The following is a 22,029-nucleotide window of genomic DNA, read 5'->3' as shown; positions in this document are numbered from 1 at the left end:
CCCTTTCTAAACAGGCTACCTGCATTAACCAAACCAAGTCATTACCAAATCCTTGAAATTATTAACAACTTTCTCGTTCTTGTCATTACTTGTAATGTGACATTATTTCTTCACACCTTTTGATGGCAAAATACTAACCTTGTCCTTTTTTGTTTTGAGAAAAGTGTTTGTTGGTAGCATTTTAGTTGCTTGCAACGCAGTAACAAATACTCTGTATTCGTCAAAATCAAAATCCATTTACATACTGTCCTGTTCAATACATTTCCAACATACAGAATTTACATATATTGGTTGAACATACAAGCACAACTTTTAAGTGGGAAGCAAAACATCTTTGAACTTGATTTGAAATAATCATTGTTCCAAAGTAAGTTTAACTTTATCTTAAAATGAAAAGGATGCTCTTAGATTGATATATAATGGCTTGTTAAAAGTTGGCACCTATTATTAAAGATTAATTCGGGTATAGCCTGCCTTTCACAGAGTGAAGCATCACAGGTTGTTCTGTTAGACAAAAAAATACACACAATACTAAGTAGTTTGATATTTCAGAGTTTAGATTCTGATAAGCTTTTTTCAAATTTGGTAAAGATTCTGCATATTTCAATAGAAGTTTAAAGGTCACATGCAACGTAAAATACAACTTTGCAGATTCTGGTACCTTTCGGTATGCACTTACCGAAACAAATCATAAAAAATGCTAATTCAACCTATAAAGTTGAAAAAAACGCGATGAAAAAAAGCCCGCGAAATCGGAGTTCAAACGTTTCACTAAATTCCCCCCAGCGCTGGGGGGAAAACTGGTTTCAACAGCTGTGCTGCGCTTCGCCCATAACGCATGCGCAGCGAATAGGTTCGCGGAACTTGAAACAGTATGCATGCCCAGCGTCTGAGGTCGTGAGCAGTAGTCTAATCTTGGTTGTGTACACAAACAAGTAAATGATCTACTCGTTACGTAAAAAAAACTTGTTGATTGTGGTAAGCAGTTTCGGTCACAGAGAAAGCTCAGTGTCTGGTTTATTCACACCTATATGTCTGCCTGCCTGTCTGCTAAAGACAACATGCAGTACACAGCTTCAATCATTGACCACGAGTAATTTGAACTTAACACCTATCAGAGTATACGACATAAAGAAAATAAGTTGATTTATGACTCGTGCACCCGAGTCCCGTCTCTGCCACATTATGTAATTAGGCACGTGTGATACACATGACATGTTTTTATGTCTGTGGGTTGCAAACAAACTACATTCACTTTTTTCGGATGACTGGATCTGACGGAAACTGGTGCAAACTCTTGTCAGTTTCAAGTCCTGCCTTGTACTTGGACGAATGACAGATTCCAGCCATCGAGCGCAAATTCGGAGAACATGTATTTTCAAAACCCAACATCTCTATATACCTTCTTCATGGATAACGACTTGTTTTACTGTGTATGATTTTGTTTGACAACAGTATATGAATCCATACTGAAACGACGCATCAAGTACACAAAAAGAAGTTGTTATCCATAAAGAATCTTACTTTCTTGTGACTAGCCATACCAGGGAGCCTATATAGAGAGGGGAGTGGAAACTCCTCGAAAAACCGCTGAACGTATGTCTCGCTTTGTCACGTGACCAGTGGAGACAATATGGCGGCAGCTTAGTATTAAAGATTTAGCTCGGTTCATTTTCAACAGCTGATTACATTCGCTGAGTGTTGTGACAACTCGGATCCTACACGTAGAACATAAGTCACCTGTTCTGTTACTTCAGTTCTAGTCACATATTTGTAATTAGTGTCAGTATAAGAAAATATGTTTGTAGTAAAGTTTCAAGTCGGCATCTTGTAACTCTCTAGCTTCAATTATCGGTACACAGCGAAGATAGACTGAGTTTCGTCAATAAAAGCTTCTTTCACACATTCCTTTATGTTTTAGCAGGAAATTATACCTTTAGTTGAAAGGTATCTGCGAGCAATAGTGATAGATTTGTGACTTAAAAACATGTTGGGGTTTAATTGGGGGGTGTGAAAAATGTGGCAGATCGAAGATCTGATCTGATGCGCCATTGAAATACTACACGCCGTTGTTTGAAGTGTGTCTAGATATTGCTCAACACCGTCTTTCACATACACCTTTAATTTTTATGAGGGGAATTTACCATCAGGCGAAAGGTGTTTGCTGGTAATAGTGATAGTTTCATAATCTAAAATAAATTGTTAGGACGTACTTGAGGTGTGTGAAATATGTGCCATCTCGCCGACCTGATCCGATCCGCCATTGAAATATTGCACGGCGTTGTTTGAGTGCTTTTGTTTCAGCTTCAAAAACTTCATTCACATACACCTTTAATTTCCATTAGGGGAACATACCATCTAGTGAAAGGTGTTTGGAAGTAATAGTGCTAATTTTATAATTTAAAAAAAATCGGTAGGGTGTTTTTGAGGTGTTGAAAAATGTGCTATCTCGCGGATCTGTTCTGATCCGCCATTGAAATAGTATAACTTTGAGTGTTTCTAGTTATTGCTCCAAAACCTCTTTCACATGCACCTTAAATATTTATGAGGGGAATATACAATGACCCGAAAGGTGTTTGCAGGTAATGTTTATAATTTGATAATGTTTATAATTTGATAATCTAAACATATTGTTAGGATTTATTTGAGGTGTGTGAAAAACGTGTCATCTCGCTGATCTGTTCTGATCCGCCATTGAAATACTACACAGCATTTTTTGAGTGTTTCTAGTTATTGCTCAAAAAACTTCTTTCACACACACCTTTAATTTCTGTTAGGGAAAAAAATTCCATCTGGTGAGAGGTGTTTGGAAGTAATAGTGATGATTTTATGAATTAAAAAAATAATTGGTAGGGTGTATACATTCACAAGTATTTCATGTGTGTGAAAAATATGACATATCGTTGATCTGATCTGATCACTCATTACTACAAGCCAATGTTTGAATGTGTTTAGTCGTCCTAAAATTCATTTCTTTCAAATACACCTCTAAGTATTGAGGGGAATATTCTATCTGGTGAAAGTGTGAGGTATGACATATCTGATCTGTTCTAATTTGCCATGGATGCCTTTGATGCTTGAATGTTTTAGTTCTGAAACTATTGTTGATATTTGACAAAACTGCAAAGGACTTTTTAACGCTTTGTGATGGTTTTAAACTTTCTGTTTTTTTAGGGGGGAGTGACTGTGTCAGTTGACATTCTGTCAGTATCCATGCAATTGCGCACATGCAGGAAGACATCTGGTCATCTTCATTAACTGCCCTCTTAAAAAAAATAATTTCGACTTTGCCACAACCGTCCATTTGTCCATTATAGACTGAGTGTCTGTAAGAATGAGAGTGACTGAATCTACAACTCATTAACATGTGCTTAACTTTCCAAACTGTATTCCTGAAGGAAAAAGAAATAAAAATGTGTTCCTCCCTCGTCACATTTTTTCTATCAAAAATTAAAAATCAAAGTCTTACTCGTCACTTTTGAAAAGAATGTGCCTGAGAAACATATTTTTATGCAGCCTAAGCATTCCACACAAACAGAAAACCACTGAAACATAATGAGACATTTTAATTGTGTAACAGGTCATTTCAAATACATATAATAACATAATAACCTTTAGTTTGCCATTTGGCCATCAGGGCTTGCTGCCACTTGCAGTCTTTAAAGTCTGCATACCCATTTTGTTGAAATCAAACCAATAAAAACAAAATAGTCTTCATAGTAGAGAGTTTCACAGTCCCTACAAAATCCATTAGTGAAGTGTATGGAGCACAGAGAAGTTTACATTAGTTATAGACTGCTGACATTCCTATGCGGCACTGAATATATAATACTATGAAGTGAAACTGGAAGTTATCCTAACATGAGGGATCAAGGATAATTCCTGAACATTAATACAAATTATGGGCACGATGCTAGTTGAAAAGAAATGAGATCTAATTGACAGAAGACCACATGGGCCTGCAGATAACTGAAACTGTTGGCCTGATACATTAACAACCGACGCTGGGCCTCTGGGCTGGCGATCGTTTCGAACGGTGTATCAAAATTGTCACATAAACAGAGAGTCTTTGAACAAGGCAATGTGTAAACACATTCTCAAGTCCTCTCATTAATCCACACATGCATCATTCGGCGACAGGAAGTGTAACCAGCTTGTTGTGACAACATTCAGGGGAGCCTACTCCAATTTACCGAGTATTACTCCGGGAGATGCCGATAGTTTCCGACAGTAAACTGGTTGAAATACTGTTAAGCGCAGCCGATTTGCGCTGAGAACAAACCAAGTCGACGTGTGCAGTGGAGCATGACGAGGCACACGTTAATTAGTACAAATGGTAAGGAAAGCTAGCGAGTGACCAGTCCCTGTTATAGAGTATCCCTGGCCATACTTATAAAATGCCCATGAAACAGATCATCTGTCTGTACACACAATGAACCATCAGCAGATCAGCAAATGAAACAGCCAATCAGAATCCGTCGTTACACTTGAGTGCACATCCAGGTACTAAGACTGGGTTCGGTCTCCCGAGGGCTTCGTTTCGGGGGAAGTAAGCCCAAGTACAAAATATTGCACTTTTGAATCGCGATTGTACGCTTATAATTTTGTCTATTTGTTTTTTTAAAAGCAGCAATGTATATTATATGTCATGAATAAGTGATAAATGTGTTTTAATTACGTTCGATTTTTTGGCTGCATGTGACCTTTAAGCATTTGATAGCCCTAATATTTATGTCGAATCTGTCCAAGAGAGAAGTTAGCTAGCCTCTTTTCTTCATGAAAATGTGCAGTAAAATTGGCATTTCAAATTGTGAAAATGAAACTGATTAGCTAAACTGTGAAAATAATACTGACATATTTCAAGAGTTATTTCCTCATTGCTAAAGTAGAGAGGGACAAATACCAATTACATTTAGTGAGATAGAATATACTGTGCAGCCTGGTTTTAATCCCACCCGACCCGTGAAGATCCTGGGTAGAATAGGTCTTCAGCAACCCATGCTTGCCATGAAAGGCCACTATGCTTGTGGTAAGAGGCAACTAATGGGTGGTCAGACTCGCAGACTTGGTTGACACGTCATAGGTTCCCAATTGCGCAGATTGATGCTCATGTTGTTGGTCACTGGATTGTCTGGTCCAGACTCAATTATTTACAGACCGCCGTCAGATAGCTGGAATATTGCTGAGTGCTGCGTAAAACTAAACTCACTCACTCACTTTAATCCCACCCTGGATAAAATGCCTTGTTTTTCTCAGAATGGATCTCTGCTCTTATAATATCCTTCTTATAATGCCAAACTGGATATAATGAACACTGTTAATACCGGTGCTGTAATGCATAGTGAAACAATGGCAAAATGGCCCATTGAATTAGTACTCACAAGGTGCACAGCTTTCACATATTATTTGGAAAGATAATGGTGTTCCCAAGTATACACTGCAAGAAAAGATCCCTTACTTGTACATTTGTTTAGGGATTTAAAAAATGGATTGGCTGATTGGCTGACTGTAATGTCAACCAACAGTTTGACTGGCATCGACTCAAATAATAAGCAGGGAATTAATCAATGAACAAACACGTAATAACAAACACACAAATATTTTTCAGGAAGATGCAATTTTATTGCCAAAATGCTCCACTTGTGACAAAGAGAAGCATAAGAAGCACGGTAAGGTACATAGCATAGATGCAAATGTTGACAGCTTAGATGATGGAGTCAACATGTCAGCCATCAGGTCACAGCACCCATGGGTCATCTCAAACATTACCATGGCATTTAATGTGGATGTAAGAAGTGAATACAGGTGTGGTCTAATGATGATACATTCTAAACAATGGCTTCAAATATGTTCTACAAACATGTTCTCTTCTGTAACTGAAAATTACAACTTCTAAATAGCATGGCAAATTTTGAGACAACCCCTTTTGTGAAGAATGAATTTAGGTACTCAGACATATAAATACTATTCTGTGTTCCAGCTAAACACAGCTGACAGGAAAATATCACATCCCAGCTCTCAAATCTGTACAAAATCCACATTTCAATGGCGCATTTTGACCTTCTACCAGTATCATAACTACTGCCATGTCACCTCTCACAAATCATCTCAAACATCCGTCTGAATCTAGACATGGTAGTTCCCTTGCCATTCACATATCTTCAGGAGACAAAAAAGAGGGTTGAATGGATCCTGTTGAGAGATCAGGGACTAGCCGATCCTCATACAGAGTCAGGTGACAATGAAATGGCTGTTCACTGATTCTGTTCCCTTAAGTGGCACCTAAATGGAACAAATGTTAACAATATTCAACTTTCTCTTCCATAATTTCCAATTTGTGGATACGTCTGAAATCTCTTCCGTCCTTTATCAATAATAAGGTGCCAGTCCCTTAAAAAATTATTAGTTTGATCTTTGTTGATCTCTCAGCTGAAAACCATATTTCACACAATATGATCTGACAGTCTACCTACTACTATAGGCAGTGCAGCTACAGCAGTCAACAACTGAAACTTTGTCATCTTTTATTACCTGGAAGTTAACAATAACATCACCTGATTATGAATTAATGAACACGAAACATGAACTTTAACAATATCTTACTTTGAATTTTATACCACACTCAGCAATGTTACTCTGAAATACATAAACCAATATATGAAAATTTTAGATTCAAGACCAGCGTATGTAACCACTTTAGATTAAGACCAGCGTATGTAACCACTTTAGATTAAGACCAGCGTATGTAACCATTCTAGGTGTAATTTAAATGTGAAATACTTCATTCTTTTCCAAGAGATAGGGCAGTGTATATGAATCTGTTTATTCGAAACTGAAAGTTCTGTAAAAAAATTCATGGTCATGACTATTTGGACTGTGCTTTGAAACTTCAATCTAAAACTTCCTAATGGATCTAAAGACTTCACAACTGTTCCCGGACATCGTAAGGGTTGCTTCCATTAAGCAGGTATTCTGAAAAACTACAATATCTTCCAGGATAAGAAACACAAAACATATTACAACAAGCCTATACAGAGTATCTCTTTACATAACCTAGAGACATATACCTATCTATTGGTTAACAATGCTTAATAAATTTTACCCTCTTACAGTCTGCCTCCATCAACATTTATCACAATGAAAGACAAAACTAAACAAATTATGAAAGCATTATAAAACTATATATCCCTTCCAGTATTAAGCACTTTAAGTTTGAAAAAAAAAACATTTGGAACTTACCAATGCCACACCATCATATCAACACTTTGATTAAACAGCACAAACAATTACTTTTCACTATACTGTAAATCATGGCACTATGAACTATCTACATGCTTGGGTTGAAAACATTCTCACAGTGGATAAACTTCTTTCAAATACATAGAATAACATCAGTGACAAGTACTTCATGATAATTATTATTATACAACATCATTGATATACCTCAAGTGTATCAGTTAATAATGAAATGTTTCATGAATCAACATGGTTGTTAATGTGTACAAGATTTACAAAGGACATTTTAAATGTGAACAATCTTGCTGATGTAGTTTCTTGTCAGTGGATAAGGTATGTATAATGCACAATGGAATACACATAGCAAACTATTAAAATGCATATGGAAATAAGAAATATGCTTATCAACATATACATTATAATGCATAGACAAACATGTGATACGAATTGTAACACATGCCATTGAAAGCAATAGGCATTATACATAAATAATATTACACAACATCATTAATAAACCGCTTAGCAGTGGCTGTCAGTTACTCAAAAACAATGATGTGACTAGACTACACATACATGCATCAAATACATAGCTGGCATGTCCCCCAACACCCTCTCCAACAGCAGGAGGTAAATTAGTTCCATCTTGTAGATACTTCCAGCTATGAACCCTCTAAACACAGGACCAACAAGGACAGGGGAAGTAGGCATCGATGGTGTTGGTGTACACCAGCTTACTCATCCTTAAGCTAGTAAACAAATCTTTTGTTTAAAAAGTCGAACTGGACTATTTTGAATGAATTTTGTGAAACTATATTTCCATTTGCCAGCACTGATCTTCAAGCACAGTCCAGTTCCTCCCTTCTCATTCCTTATTACAATAATCAAATTGTGAAGCAGCCAAAATATTACAGCCCAAATGTTTAGATGGAGACATGATGCTGATGTTCTCATGCAACAATGAGCTTACTTCATTATTGACCATTTTGACACTTCAGCATACTCAAGAAGGTTTGCAAGCACAATATTTGTTGCCATGTAACATTACAGCTCTCTTATACTAAAATCAGGCAAATCAGAGGATGTCTCCTCTTACAAGCAGGAGCAAATTACCCATTTGGTGTGCTCAACCAACAGATGAGAATATGATTCCCGGTAACTGAGAAATGAAGACTTCTTGTATTTGGTAAATCTGATAATCATGTAAAGAAACATCACTATTAGACAGCATTAAAGTATCCTGTAAAGGAAGCTACTTTAATAATACAGTAAAAATAAAAGTGCATTAATTCAATGAAATCTCACCAAATGTAGACTTTTGTTGTGGATTCTTTTCAGCTATTTTGGGAACAGGCAGATCTAGGTATCAGATATACAAAAAGAATATGGGGTCGTGTTCAGATTAAAGAATGTGTATCTCCCAAACAGTAGTATACACACATCATAATGGTCATCAACTTGGATAAACAAGTAACATAGTTAGGTTTAACCTTTCTAAAAGAAAATCAAATCAATCATTCACATACAATGACTCAGAGTCACAGCATAACAAGCAATAAAACCATAACAAAATGCCTCTTTTGATGCTTTTAAACAGAGGACATTGCAAAATAAACATAAAACAACATGGGGTAGACAGACACTGACACTTGTGGCCGATGTATCTCGTACTGCTCCCTTAAAATAATCTCTAACACCATGTAAGTAGTTCTTTGTCCTCCAATAATTTAACATTTCACAAGTGATTGGTCAAAAAATGAGTGAGGAATGATATATGTAGCACTAAGCATGAACAGTCCTGTTTAATGGACACACTGAGACAAAGAGAAGTACCTTGTCAATATTCAATGTTTTCCTTGTATTTATGTATGCTGTAACATATATTCATGGCTAAATTCCTGAATAAAAACTGAAACAGTCAGTTGTTTTTATATCAAGGAAGCCAAGAAAAATGCATTTTGTTGGAAATGAGACAACTTTTTTGATTTTCAATGATGGCATATGAAAGACGAAGTCCACAGTAATACGCTTCTTTGTGACTGAGAAAGGGGGCACCTACAAACAGAACTTTTATTTGTTTTTAGAGATCATGAACAAAAAATGCAAAAATGGATATTACTGGTATGTAAATTTCAGGTTTTTTTTGGTTTTTTTCAGGTGTGTTACAAAGATCCAAGAGTGAGGACGTTAATAAGGGCAGGGCTCTTATCAAGGCAAATACGGTATTCTGAATGGTTTGTGACAAAAACACAATAAGAAGTTGTAGTGCATGAAAGCGACAGGAAGAAGACACGGAAAAAGTGCTGTACAGTCAGCAACATAATAGATGGAACTCCAAATTCTCATTTTTCCTATTCATACATGATTTTCAAGTGACTCCAAGGGTTTGAGATATTTTGCATTGCTCGCCTTGTTGTCCAGCTGCCATGTACATGAGCTCCACTCTACTGTATTGTTCACTGTGTCCATCATGATAGACATTTATTTGCAGAGTCAGCAAAAGCACAGAATAGCTTATACATATTACACATTCCCAGCCTTTTGATTTACACTGAAATTGTAACTAGTTATCATTTGTTAATAAAATTAATGAGAAACAATAGTCGCTTATTCATGTCACGATTGTTCAACTTTCAGTGGTTTCATATTTGAATCAGTCCAGATTTTTTTTCTATGAGCCCCCAAACATTAAGTAAGAAAAATAAATATGCCTTGATTGATGTATACTTTCTAATCTTGTACATTTTCGTTTTTATGAAAGATCAAACCTCAAACCATTCTCCATTATATTAAAAACAAGCAAAACGACTGACCATGAAAACAACCCACTGTCTTTAGAGCTGCTGAAGTAACAGCTTAAAGGTCACATGCAACGTAAAACACAACTTTGCAGATTCTGGTACCTTTCGGTATGCACTTACCGAAACAAATCATCAAAAATGCCAATTCAACCTATAAAGTTGAAAAAAACGCGATGAAAAAAAAGCCCGCGAAATCGGAGTTCAAACGTTTCACTAAATTCCCCCCAGCGCTGGGGGGAAAACTGGTTTCAACAGCTGTGCTGCGCTGCGTCCATGACGCATGCGCAGTGAATAGGTTCGCGGAGCTTGAAACAGCATGCATGCCCAGCGTCTGAGGTCATGAGCAGGAGTCTAATCTTGGTTGTGTACACAAACAAGTAAATAATCTACTCGTTACGTAAAACAACTTGTTGATTGTGGTAAGCAGTCACTGTCACAGAGAAAGCTCAGTGTCTGGTTTATTCACACCTGTATGTCTGTCTGCCTGTCTGCTAAAGACAACATGCAATACACAGCTTCAATCATTGACCACGTGCAATTTGAACTTAACACCTATCAGACAATACGACATAAAGAAAATAAGTTGATTTATGACTCGTGCACCCGAGTCCCGTGTCTGCCACATTATGTAATTAGGCACGTGTGATACACATGACATGTTTTTATGTCTGTGGGTTGCAAACAAACTACATTCATTTTTTCGGATGACTGGATCTGAAGGAAACTGGTGCAAACTCTTGTCAGTTTTAAGTCCTGCTTTGTACTTGGACGAATGACAGATTCCAGCCACGCAGTAGTTTACCATCTCTACTGACATGATTTTTATTGGATCGAGCACAAATTCAGAGAACATGTATTTTCCAAACCCAACATCTCTATATACGTTCTTAATGGATAACGACTTCTTTTCGTGTATATGATTTTGTTTGACAACAGTATATGAATCCATACTGAAACTTTCTTGTGACTGGCTATACTTCTAAAATGCCAATCAAAAAGATCATCTTTCTGTACACACAATGAACCCTCAGCATATAAGCAAATGAAACAGCCAATCGGAAGCCGTTGTTACACTTGAGTGCATATCCACCAGCTGTGACTGGGTTCGGTCTCCCGAGGGCTTCGTTTCGGGGGAAGTAAGCCCAAGTACAAAATATTGCACTTTTGAATCGCGATTTTACGCTTATAATTGCGTTTATTTGCTTTTTTAAAAGCAGAAATGTATATTATATGTCATGAATAAGTGATAAATGTGTTTTAATTATGTTTGATTTTTTGGTTGCATGTGACCTTTAAGTTAAATTTGTATTCCCCATGTAGCCATCATTTGAAGAAATCAATAAAATCTGTTGATTTTATTCTTATCAGTCAACATATTCAAGTTTTCTAACTGACTTGAACCATGGTAACAAACATGTTTCATTTATAAGCCATGTCTTTAATGCAATAGATGCATTGTTTAGGTGTAGAAGCTGCCTATCCACAAATGTTGTACCTTTTCACACCAGCTAATAACTGACACTTACAGAAGACCTAACCATGTTTGGTTCTGGAACATATATACCTATAATTCTGCACAATGACCTAAAGCTGCATCAGTTTTACTTGTTTTGAATGCACAGACAGAAAATCCAGATAATACACCATTAAGAATCAGCTGAAAGAACAACAGTGAGATAATGATAGCCTAAGACATGGTAGCACTACATTCTTCTTGTTCTTGTACTGGAACCTGACCATATTTGTTTACAAAATCTGCTAGTTCTTGCCAAAAAGCACAAGGAACTGAACAGTGATATAATGGCTAAGATTTGTATAAAGTTTGGTTTGTATTTTATTCTCTCAATTTGATAATTAACTTATATATCCAGATGATTTGATTACATGCAACAGACATGCAGGTGGTTTTGAAGGTATATGTGTAATTGAAACAAAAGTGTACAATGTAAACTAAACAGAAAATATTTGTGAAATTTGGAAGTAGTTGAATTATTGTGGTTTAAAATTGTGTACAAAGGAATAAATTACATCTAATCACAGCAATTGAATAGCACACAATGCCATTTTAAGCACAATTGTGGGAAGATGATTTTACTGCCATAAAGTTCAGCACGTGTTGAAGCACATCTAACATCTAATGCCATGCTTGAAAGACATTCATATATATATATACTATTATCATTTTAAGTGTATATAATTGTGACAAATATTAGTCATATTTATATTCCTTGCAACAAATCATAATTAGTTCAGGTGTTGCAATTATCATACAGGTGTGATACTGTCACAATGCATTTGCACCACTACCAGTTCTTATCATTACAGGGCATCTCTGAAGGTATACATGTAACAGCTATCTTCTATTCTGAAGGATCCAAAATAAATAGTGGCTTATTCTAAAGACAAACCATATAGTCAAATTAAAAATGAATACAATATTGAAATATATACCTCAAAAGTGAATCAAGGTGTATATACTAAAGTATTAAAGTTAGTTTAGCATTTAACACCATAAGTTTTATAACATTCAATGACCATGGCAGCTCACAACTCATTCACAGTTTTAGAAAATATGAATGAGAGTCTAGAGGTATTTTCACTATTACAATCCTAATTTGAAAGTTACAGTGTCATGGACATTCTTGAACTGTTAGCGCACACTTTCAACTATATTTATTTTCAACAGTGCTCACAGTGTGAAACAAAACTAAAGACTTGGAAAGAAATTCTTTACCTGGCATATTTGAACAAACTTGAAACTTGTAGACTGAACAATTATTGCCTTTTTTGAAAACACCATCCTTCAAAATTTAGTTTACGTTGCAGAATATCCTCTCTTGTCTCTTGAAGCTATGAATGTTAAACCGCATTAAACAGTTTCAGAAAAAGACTGTTTGCTTTGCGGATAGGATCATAATGTGACAGAGTCACACTAGTTGTATGGTAATGTAATGTGGACTATTACTGTCAATCACTCACAAACTTGGCCTCATGACAAACACATTGAAAAATAAACAAACAACTAAAAATGACGTTCATGAAACATAATCCATACAGCTATGGTTAAACGTTTGATCACAAATATGATTAAACTTTAGAAAATTCTAACATGCAAGCAGAATAATATTGTCAGTAATTCAACAGTTTCTTAACAGGCTTAACCATCTAATTGTTATTCTTCAACAAGAAAACTTAGCTTAAAATGCATCTGAGAATAGTTTTAGCAATTCCTATTAGCACAACTCAGTCATAATGCCTAATGACTGACACTTAACTTCAACTAAATTATCTGCAATTGGAATTCAGGATTAATTGTAATCAAGGGATATAATCCACATTGAGGGGAGGTAATCCCATCAGACAAGCTGCGGTTGTGATCCTGTGACTTCTATGATATCTGACTGCTTCAACTGATGAAGACTGAGGCTGGTCTTCTTTAAACCATTGCCTGTATTGTTTTGTACACATTCATCCATGCCTTGACACATCAGCCTATCATCATACAGAGAAAATCTCCCCTTCTTCATATTCACTGGCGTTTTGATACGCTTCTTAATTTTTTCACTGGGATCTGAGTTTTCATCTGGTGGTTTCAGGGCAACATTTGGTGCTGAACTGCCCATGCTTGTAGGTCCAACTACAACATAAGGATTTGGTTGGGAAGCATAGTTGTGTCCACGTAATGACAGAGAGGTTGGGCGCCTCTTCTGTCCATCAGTAATGTCAAATAATTTAGTCTCCTGCCACCTTGACTTGCCAGTATGCGCAGGGCTCAAGTCTGAAGTGCTCTTTGACTGCCCAGTGCCTTTCAGCCGGACAACAGACTGCTGTCCGACATTGGAGTTTTTTAGTTTTGCCACCCCTACTTCTGCAAATCCAAGTCTGTTTTCAGGATACCTTCCCTCAGATGATGACCCTGCAGCCTCACTCTGCCTGTGGGCCAAGGGCATTTCCTGCAGTGCCAGATTACTTGGGCGGACAAAAGCATGTCCATTTTGTAAGCATATTTCTGTCTGCACTGGTTGCACCACGGTTTTGGGCAGCGTATTGGCCTGATTTAGGAGGCCAGAGCTGTCCTCATTGACACTGTGATTTGATTGGCCTTGATCTGGTTCCAGATTAATTGAACTTTGATTACGCGTGTTACTCTTCAGTCCGAAGAAATTCCAGGAACTTAGTTTTAAGCCAAGCTCTTTAGGTTTGATAAATTTACCGATTTTTTCACGAAGAGATTTCCCCTCATTAAGATGTCTATATGGAACTCCATTCCCGGGCACATTGGCAACTTTGGGTCTAACTGCAGGGACCTGAACCTGATTCTGCAAGTAGGGAATTGGTGGATTTCTGTGCTGGTTCAATGCATCATTCTGAACCAGTGAAGTCTCTAGGTTGTCCCCGACAGAGTCATACGTGTTCTCACTCAACTGATTCACACTGGCCACATCCATCCCCGGCCCGAGCAGCGTATTGCCAGAGACGGCAAGCTCCTCATCACTTCTCTTGTGAGTGTTCCTGGCCACCGTTGGGTTCCGTCCCTGGTGAGGCTGCAAGATTATATTGTTTCTTGCTATTGTGATGTTGTTTGACTTTGGTGGCGGATCTGATTCACTTGGTGTAACTGGAACAACAGTTTCTGTGGTGGATGCTGATACACTCCGATCCTGGTACCAGCTTCTGTGGTTTTGACTATAGTTTGGAATTTCTCCGTTTCTGACTACACCATTTCCCAAAAGGGGTGCACTGCTGTTCTCTGTGGGAGAGCTAACAGAAGATCGATAATCAACCATGTTAGCAGCGTACAGATCTACGTTGTGAGTTTGATCATGATTCAATCCCTGTGAGGATTTGCCCAAGTAGCTCTGTGAGGTGATGTTCACCGTTGGGTTAATGGTTGGAGTCATACCTGGTGGCAGAAACAAACTGTCAGTGAGTACGTTAGGAAGGCATTTTTGTGCTATAATATGCGCGCATTTGTCTCATGACACGGAACAATATGCCACCTGGTTTGGATCAGGCAAACCAACAACTAATCAAGTGTGAGCCCCAACAAATTTTTTTCATGTTTTGTGTCCTGTGCCCATGTAGACATACCTCTGTGTTTTGTGTTCTTGCCAGCATGAACTGGGAGTTCCAAAAATAAAACCCTACTCCATGTTCTCATGGTAAAAACATAGTGCTATGAGGAGAGAACAGCGACTGAAGCCCGGAACTCTCTGCCCCAGTAACTTAAAGACTGTGAATCACTGTCATCACTTAAGACCCAACACCAAACCTTCCTGTTCAGACTTGCCTTCTCTGTGTAACTTCTGTCATATCCTCTCTGACTCTTGCACTTAGAGCCTGTACTGTGCATGGGTTCAGCATGTTACAAGAGGACTATTATGTATACATACCCCTGTGTCCTGTGCCCATGTAGACATACCTCTATGTTTTATGTCCTGTGCCCATGTAGACATACCTCTATGTTTTATGTCCTGTGCCCATGTAGACATACCTCTGTGTTTTGTGTCCTGTGTCCATGTAGACATACCTCTGTGTTTTGTGTCCATGTAGACACACCTCTATGTTTTGCGTCCTGTGTCCATGTAGACATGCCTCTTTGTTTTGTGTCCTGTGTCCATGTAGGCGCACCTCTATGCTTTGTCCTGTGTCCATGTAGACACATCTGTGTTTTTTGTTCTGTGCCCATGCACATACCCCTATGATATGTGTCCTGTGTCCATAAAGACATACCCCTGTTTTGTGTCCTGTGTCCATGTAGACATACCTCTATGTTTTGTGTTCTGTGTCCATGTAGACATACCTCTATGTTTTATGTCCTGTGTCCATGTAGACACATCTGTGTTTTTCGTTCTGTGGCCATGTAGACACATCTGTGTTTTTTGTTATGTGCCCATGTAGACATGCCTCTATGATTTGTGTCCTGTGTCCATGTAGACACACCTGTGTTTTGTGTCCTGTGTCCATGTAGACACACCTGTTTTGTGTTCTGTGTCCATGTAGACAAACCTCTGTGTTCTATGCCCTGTGTCCATGTAGACATACCTCTGTGTTTTATGTCCTGTGTCCATGTAGACATACCTCTGTGTTTTGTGTCCTGCGCCCACGTGGTCATCAAGTCTGAGATTCTTTCCTCCACACAGAGGGCAGTCAGTCGAGCCTCAGCATCAGGGTCCCAGCAATCTTCTATTGTCTCCTTCAAACACCGGACAGCCTACAACAGCATTGTTTCACATGTTAAAGTGAAGACCTCCGACCTTGTTTCATTCTCAAGATGTTGCTTATACAATGTAAAAATGAATGACACTAACTCTAAATTTAAAAAATTGTACCCACTGATCTTGGGTGTGTAACTCATCACCTGAACACTTGAAATTCAACCTCTGGGAGGGGTCATATGAGGCTAGTAGCGCAGTAGTTAAGCAGAAGGAACCACATATATATGGTGGTTGCTTAGTTGGCTTTTAACACTGCATTCAGCAATATTCCAGCTCTATGATGGTGATCTGGATCAGACAATCCAGTGATCATCATAAGTGATTCTCCACAATTGGGATACACTGACATGCATAGTCTGTCCACCTGATGCTCTTAGGTGCTTTTTATGACATACCTGTGGACTACTTGGGTGGGTGGGTGGGTGGGTGGATGCACATGTGTACAGAGAAGTGAGTGATGGGTGAGTGAGCAGCAGGAAGCACTAGTGTTGTTTGAGTGTCCCTCGTCAGCGACTTGTTCAGAGTACAAAAGTAAACAAGAGTAATAAATGAATATATATAGACCAAATTCCAGTGCTTCCATCACAAACCTGGTTTGTGTCTTTCCAAACTTCAGGGAAACGAGGCCTTCTTTTCCTGCGAGTAACAAGGAGCTGCATGTCTTCAAATGAAGGATGAGGGCCAGCCTCAGCCTGATATGGCAACATATATTCTGGAACAGGTGCCCCTTTAATAAAGTGAGAAAATTGAATAGGAGACTGATCTCAATCTGCTGTGGCAATATGTATTCTGTAACAGGTGACACAGTAACAAAATATTACAACATTACCCCCAAACACATGATTCAGCCACTGGTGCACTCTCCAAAAACAACACATATTCTGGAACAGGTGCCCCTGTAACAAATCATACTTACTGAACAAGACAACATGACATCAGCCTGGCTTTAAAACACATTAACATACACAAACAGGTGCCCTTTCACCAAAATTCATCACTAGCTTAAGAGATTTCCTCAATAATATCACACAAATGTATTTCCAGGGGTTGAAAGTAAATCTTTTAAAAAGACATCACTACTTAAAGGACTGGTACCGGCATTCATTATCCAGTTATGCTACTTTGTTTTGTGTGTATGGGCTTTAATAAGCCCAATGTATTAGATTTCAAGACATGTTGTGAGACTGACAGTTTTGGCAAAGGAATGTGAGAAAGCTACATATTTTGGAACAAGGGGCACCTTAATCAAACTTTGAAGTCTCCATACAGTTATCTGTCCCTTGAAGTAACAACTACAGATAGAATGATGATACTTACCTTGGTATAAATCTGTACATCTCATGGCTATTTCCCACAAAACCAGTCCAATAGAATAAATATCAATCTGTTTTAATGATGCTTCACAGTCCCGAAGATTTACAGCACCATCTAACAGCTCCGGCGCCATATAGCGTATAGTTCCAACCTGAATAACAAAACCAAACAAATGGTGTACTGTTCCAAATGGAAGTACATAAGGACAACTTATCAGATGCTACAGTACAGAATAACATGACAGCCAATACTACTCCTTATTTCATATTATTTTACACGCATATTTACTGATATCGGAAGAGGAATGGGTATGCATATCTCAGGATATTCAGCTAGGACTTTACAGCATTTGTCAACACATTTTACAGGAGCTTCATACACCTACAACAATAACACAACTTGTCTGTCACAGTCTGGCAATTGAGGTTCCAGTACATGAGGATCACATTCTCCCCGTACGGAAACAACTCAAGCAGACCGAGGCCTGTGACAGCTGTGATGGATCAAATAGTGTAAGATGTGTATGTGTTTGAGCAGTATACCATCCAGTAATTAAAACCAGCCACTATCTTCAGTATTTAGTGCTGTCATTTTTATCACCATGACTGATGCTTATGTATGCAGAGATATTTTCTTAAACGCTATAATCGTTAGGCTACCCCACCACTCCAGTGTAGGAGGAAAGATTGAACTGATGCAAGTCTCAGATGTTTAATGCTTTGGTGACAAACCTATAAATGTGAGAGTATTAGCTTCTGCAGACAAGTTACATCTCCAACATTTAATATCAGTGGGAGCTGTTTTAACTGGCAGCCAATCCAGCACGTTGTGAACACTGGCATAAATAATCTCAGCTCTGTCCGTGGCAAGTACATCTTTAATAATATAAAAGCTCTGCAATCCAGCATCTGTCAATTCTGCATGTAAATAAGGCAGCCAAATAGTGCTGTCTAGTCCAACACGTGATGACGAATCTGCCAGATGTGTATTGTTATAAAATAGTCCCGTGTTGAAACTACATGGTTGCCGATAAAAATATTTTGTTACTTCAGTATGTGTTGTACTAATTAGTGAGTATGAGCTCAAACCTTTGTCTTATAGAGTCAGTGTGTGCAGTAATACAGAGAACCATGTGATACAACAAGGTACATGAGAGGGACAAAACTAGTTCAGTTCTGGTGATGGTAACCATGTCAGCTCTACAATCTGGCAAGCTGTCTAAACTGGATAATTTCTTCAGTCCAGACAAGTGCCAGTTTAGGCAGCCTCCATTGTCATTATGACAAACAGCATTTCAGGCTGAATTTCAGACATACTTACATCTGTGAGTGTTGACTGTTCCGCATTTTCTGCATGGCCATTTTTTATGAGTTTGGATCCCATTATAGGCATACAGAAGCCCAGATCTGCTATTACACAGGTTAGATCTCCTTTCACCAGAATGTTCCTTGAGTTGATGTCTCTGTGAGCTACTGCAGGCTTGAACTTATCTGGAACAGAATCAATACTTGTTGTAACATGTATATTTTGTAGTAGTAATAACAAAAGTCCACTTATCAAGCAAATTGCTATATGAACAATTCAAGTTTGAAGTGCCCAAACAATCTGATTATAATAACCCCAGATAACACAAGCTGCCAATTAGGTGCTAGAAGGTTAAAGTCATATGACTTAGCCCACTGGGTGCCCATTTTCTGCTGGGTGGAGAGAGGCAATTTTGAACAAGCTCACTTGTCTAAGGTGAGACCACATCCATCACATGTACATTATTGTGGGGTAGGACTGAAGTACTAGAAACTCTCAGGAGTCAAGCCGTCAAGCTACCAAACATGATCACACATCAAACTATCAAATTGAGTACATATCCATGTGTGGATTATGTTTTAGAAAATACAGTGGATATGATCAAAACAAATTCGATCTGGATACAAAACACACAAACAAAACTGCCAAAAGCTTTGATTTTGCATAAGTGCTGCCTTGGCTTCTTTCCCCTTGACAAAATGTGTCTTGAATCATAATTCCTGAATTTCAAGCCAAGATGACTGTTGTTGTGAAATACATGACAGGACATGGACATTTGCCAACAAGCTTCACTGATTTCATATCAAAAGAACTGTTTTTGTTGTAATTAGTTTCCACAATCAGGATTTTACAGCTGTTTGGATATTAAAAAGTATGAAGATAGTTCCAAAAAAGTTTTTGTTAAAAAAAGACATTTTAAGTTGTTAAAGGAATATAATTAAAAAGTCATTAAAAAGCAATAAAAAATGTCAAAATACATGTCATAAACTATTTGGTTTTAAGTATTCATGAGTTGTTTCAGTGGATCTAATTAATTCTGACCACTGCTCTTGTTTCAGCCAAAGACCATGGCATGTCTGTCTAGAAATCCATGAAACTTCATCAAAACTGACTTGAAAATGAATCAAAAACACCTGGTTGAAGTATGAGTGAATGAGAGAGTGGACTTACCACAAATTACTTGCTTATAAGAAGGAAAAAGAAGAAACTGACTATCTGTGAGAAACAATACTGAAAACTATGATAAAATCCATTTCCCTGACCTCCCCAGCTCAGGTCTGTATTACTCAAACAATACGTACTGTTGACATTTATCATTTTGACATCAGGATATGAACAAACTTTTCTCAATTTAAAACCTGCATCTAGTTCTTGTGAACTCTGTTGTGCAAGACCTCAAGCTACACCAGTATCACCATGTCTAGCAATACAAGTCGTCATGACAACTATTTCTGCTTCTACGACAAAGGACACCAGCAAAGGCTTTGAAGGCATGTCTCATAACTGATGGACGTGAACTAGCTACACTATGCATTAACTCTTCTCTTACACTTAATAATTTTTTCCTATTTGAAGTTTCTAAAAAAAAAATAGTAACTGAACTTGAATACTTTTCAAAAAGTACTTCGGTGAAATGAATTAGTTTGTTTAGTTTGGTACACTGCCTTATGCCACACTCAGTAACACTCAAGCTAGCTGTATGGCTGTGGTCTGAAAATTATCAAGTCTGGACCTGACAATCCAGTGATCAATCTACACTACTGGGACAGATAATGTATGCTGACCAGTAAAATGAATATGAAAAGACATTGTTTCCTGATGACAAAACCAAGGATGTCTTTTAGTGGTATTTAGAAGTTGTTCTAGATTACCAAGATGTTTTATGGATTAAGCTTCTTTGTTCTTTACACACTTTTCTTGTGTGGAAAGAATAGAGAAGCTTAATCCATAAAACATCTTGGATAAAACCACTGTTGATCAATTCTATTTACTTTTGAATTAGTTGGTATTCAAAGCTGATGAGACTTCTGTTTTTTTCAGTGACTGTTTGGGTTCAGATTCTAGGACTGAAAATATCTCCAGGTATTATTTAGTGTAGTTATGGGATTACAGGGCAATGGGGTAGCCTAGTGGTTAAAGCATTTGCTCACTACACCAAAGACCTGGGTTCTATTCCCTACATGATTACAAAGTGTGAAGCCCATTTCTGGTGTCACTCACCATGATATTGCTGGAATATTTACTAAAAGCTGCATTAAACAAAACTCACTCACTTACTATAGGCTTACCATGAAACTGAGCCTAATACCTTAACAGAAGTCTGTCATACAGACCCTGAAGCCTATATATCAATGAAAGTCTAGAAAATGTGGAAAGTCTAAACTTCCACATCTTCTGAAACTGAAGAAAGTCTCAGGGCTCCTTTTCACATCTGTATTACCTTAGAACTTTTTTTCTGCAAAGTATGTTCATTTCAAAGACTATCTATCAGGCTAACTCAACAGCTGTCTCATTAGACCTACAATTACTTATTAAGATTTCCATCAAACTGTTATGAAATGTAAGGTGGGAAACATCTTCTGTCCTTTACTCATCAATCTTATCAGCTGTCAATGGAAGGACTTCATATGGAATACAAGAGCACAGGACTATTTATAATGGGCATTCACTCTGTGAAAAAAGACTTAGAAAACGAAGCCAGACCTACCTAATGTGCATCTATTGTTACGAGAGTGTATTTTGCTGGTTCTGAGGGGATTTCTTATACCTATTGTCCGGCACATTTTTAACAGTAACTCTATGTTATCTATGAGTGAGTGAGTAAGTGTGTCTCTATGCCTCTTTCAGCAGTATTCCAACAATATCACAGCAGGGATGTGAAAAATGGGCTTCACACACTGTACCAATGTGTGGAATTGAACCCAGTTCTATGACTTGATGAGCCACTTGGGATGTAACCACATGGCCACCCTTCCGCCACTGGGCTCTATGGGGATGTGGGCCGCATTGTGATTGGCACTGCAGTAGACAGGGCTAAAATGTAATTTATAATTCATTTTGGCACTATGGACAACTTCTGTTTTGACTTCAACACTAATTTTGTTGTAATTCACTACTAATTTTTATTCACATTATTAGGAAGCACCTATTCTTTTAAA

General features: G+C 37.8%; 1 protein-coding gene across 1 annotated transcript in view; it reads right to left on the bottom strand.

Moving 5' to 3' along the window:
• Window positions 1-5,600: 5,600 nt before the first annotated feature.
• Window positions 5,601-22,029, bottom strand: part of LOC137297679 (bone morphogenetic protein receptor type-2-like) — a 90,643-nt gene continuing 74,214 nt past the window's right edge. Inside the window, exons 5-9 of the mRNA XM_067829595.1 lie at window positions 18,887-19,056; window positions 17,570-17,717; window positions 16,843-16,979; window positions 16,116-16,248; window positions 5,601-14,937 (exon numbers count right to left, since the gene is read on the bottom strand). Coding sequence (XP_067685696.1) covers window positions 13,391-14,937; window positions 16,116-16,248; window positions 16,843-16,979; window positions 17,570-17,717; window positions 18,887-19,056 — 2,135 coding nt within the window. The 3' untranslated portion in view covers window positions 5,601-13,390. The remainder of the gene's footprint in view (window positions 14,938-16,115; window positions 16,249-16,842; window positions 16,980-17,569; window positions 17,718-18,886; window positions 19,057-22,029) is intronic.

This window comes from Haliotis asinina, chromosome 10 (genome assembly GCF_037392515.1).
Source record: "Haliotis asinina isolate JCU_RB_2024 chromosome 10, JCU_Hal_asi_v2, whole genome shotgun sequence".
NCBI lineage: Eukaryota > Metazoa > Mollusca > Gastropoda > Lepetellida > Haliotidae > Haliotis > Haliotis asinina.
Note: the sequence above shows the minus strand (reverse complement) of the source record. Positions and strands in the feature narration are given on the sequence as shown.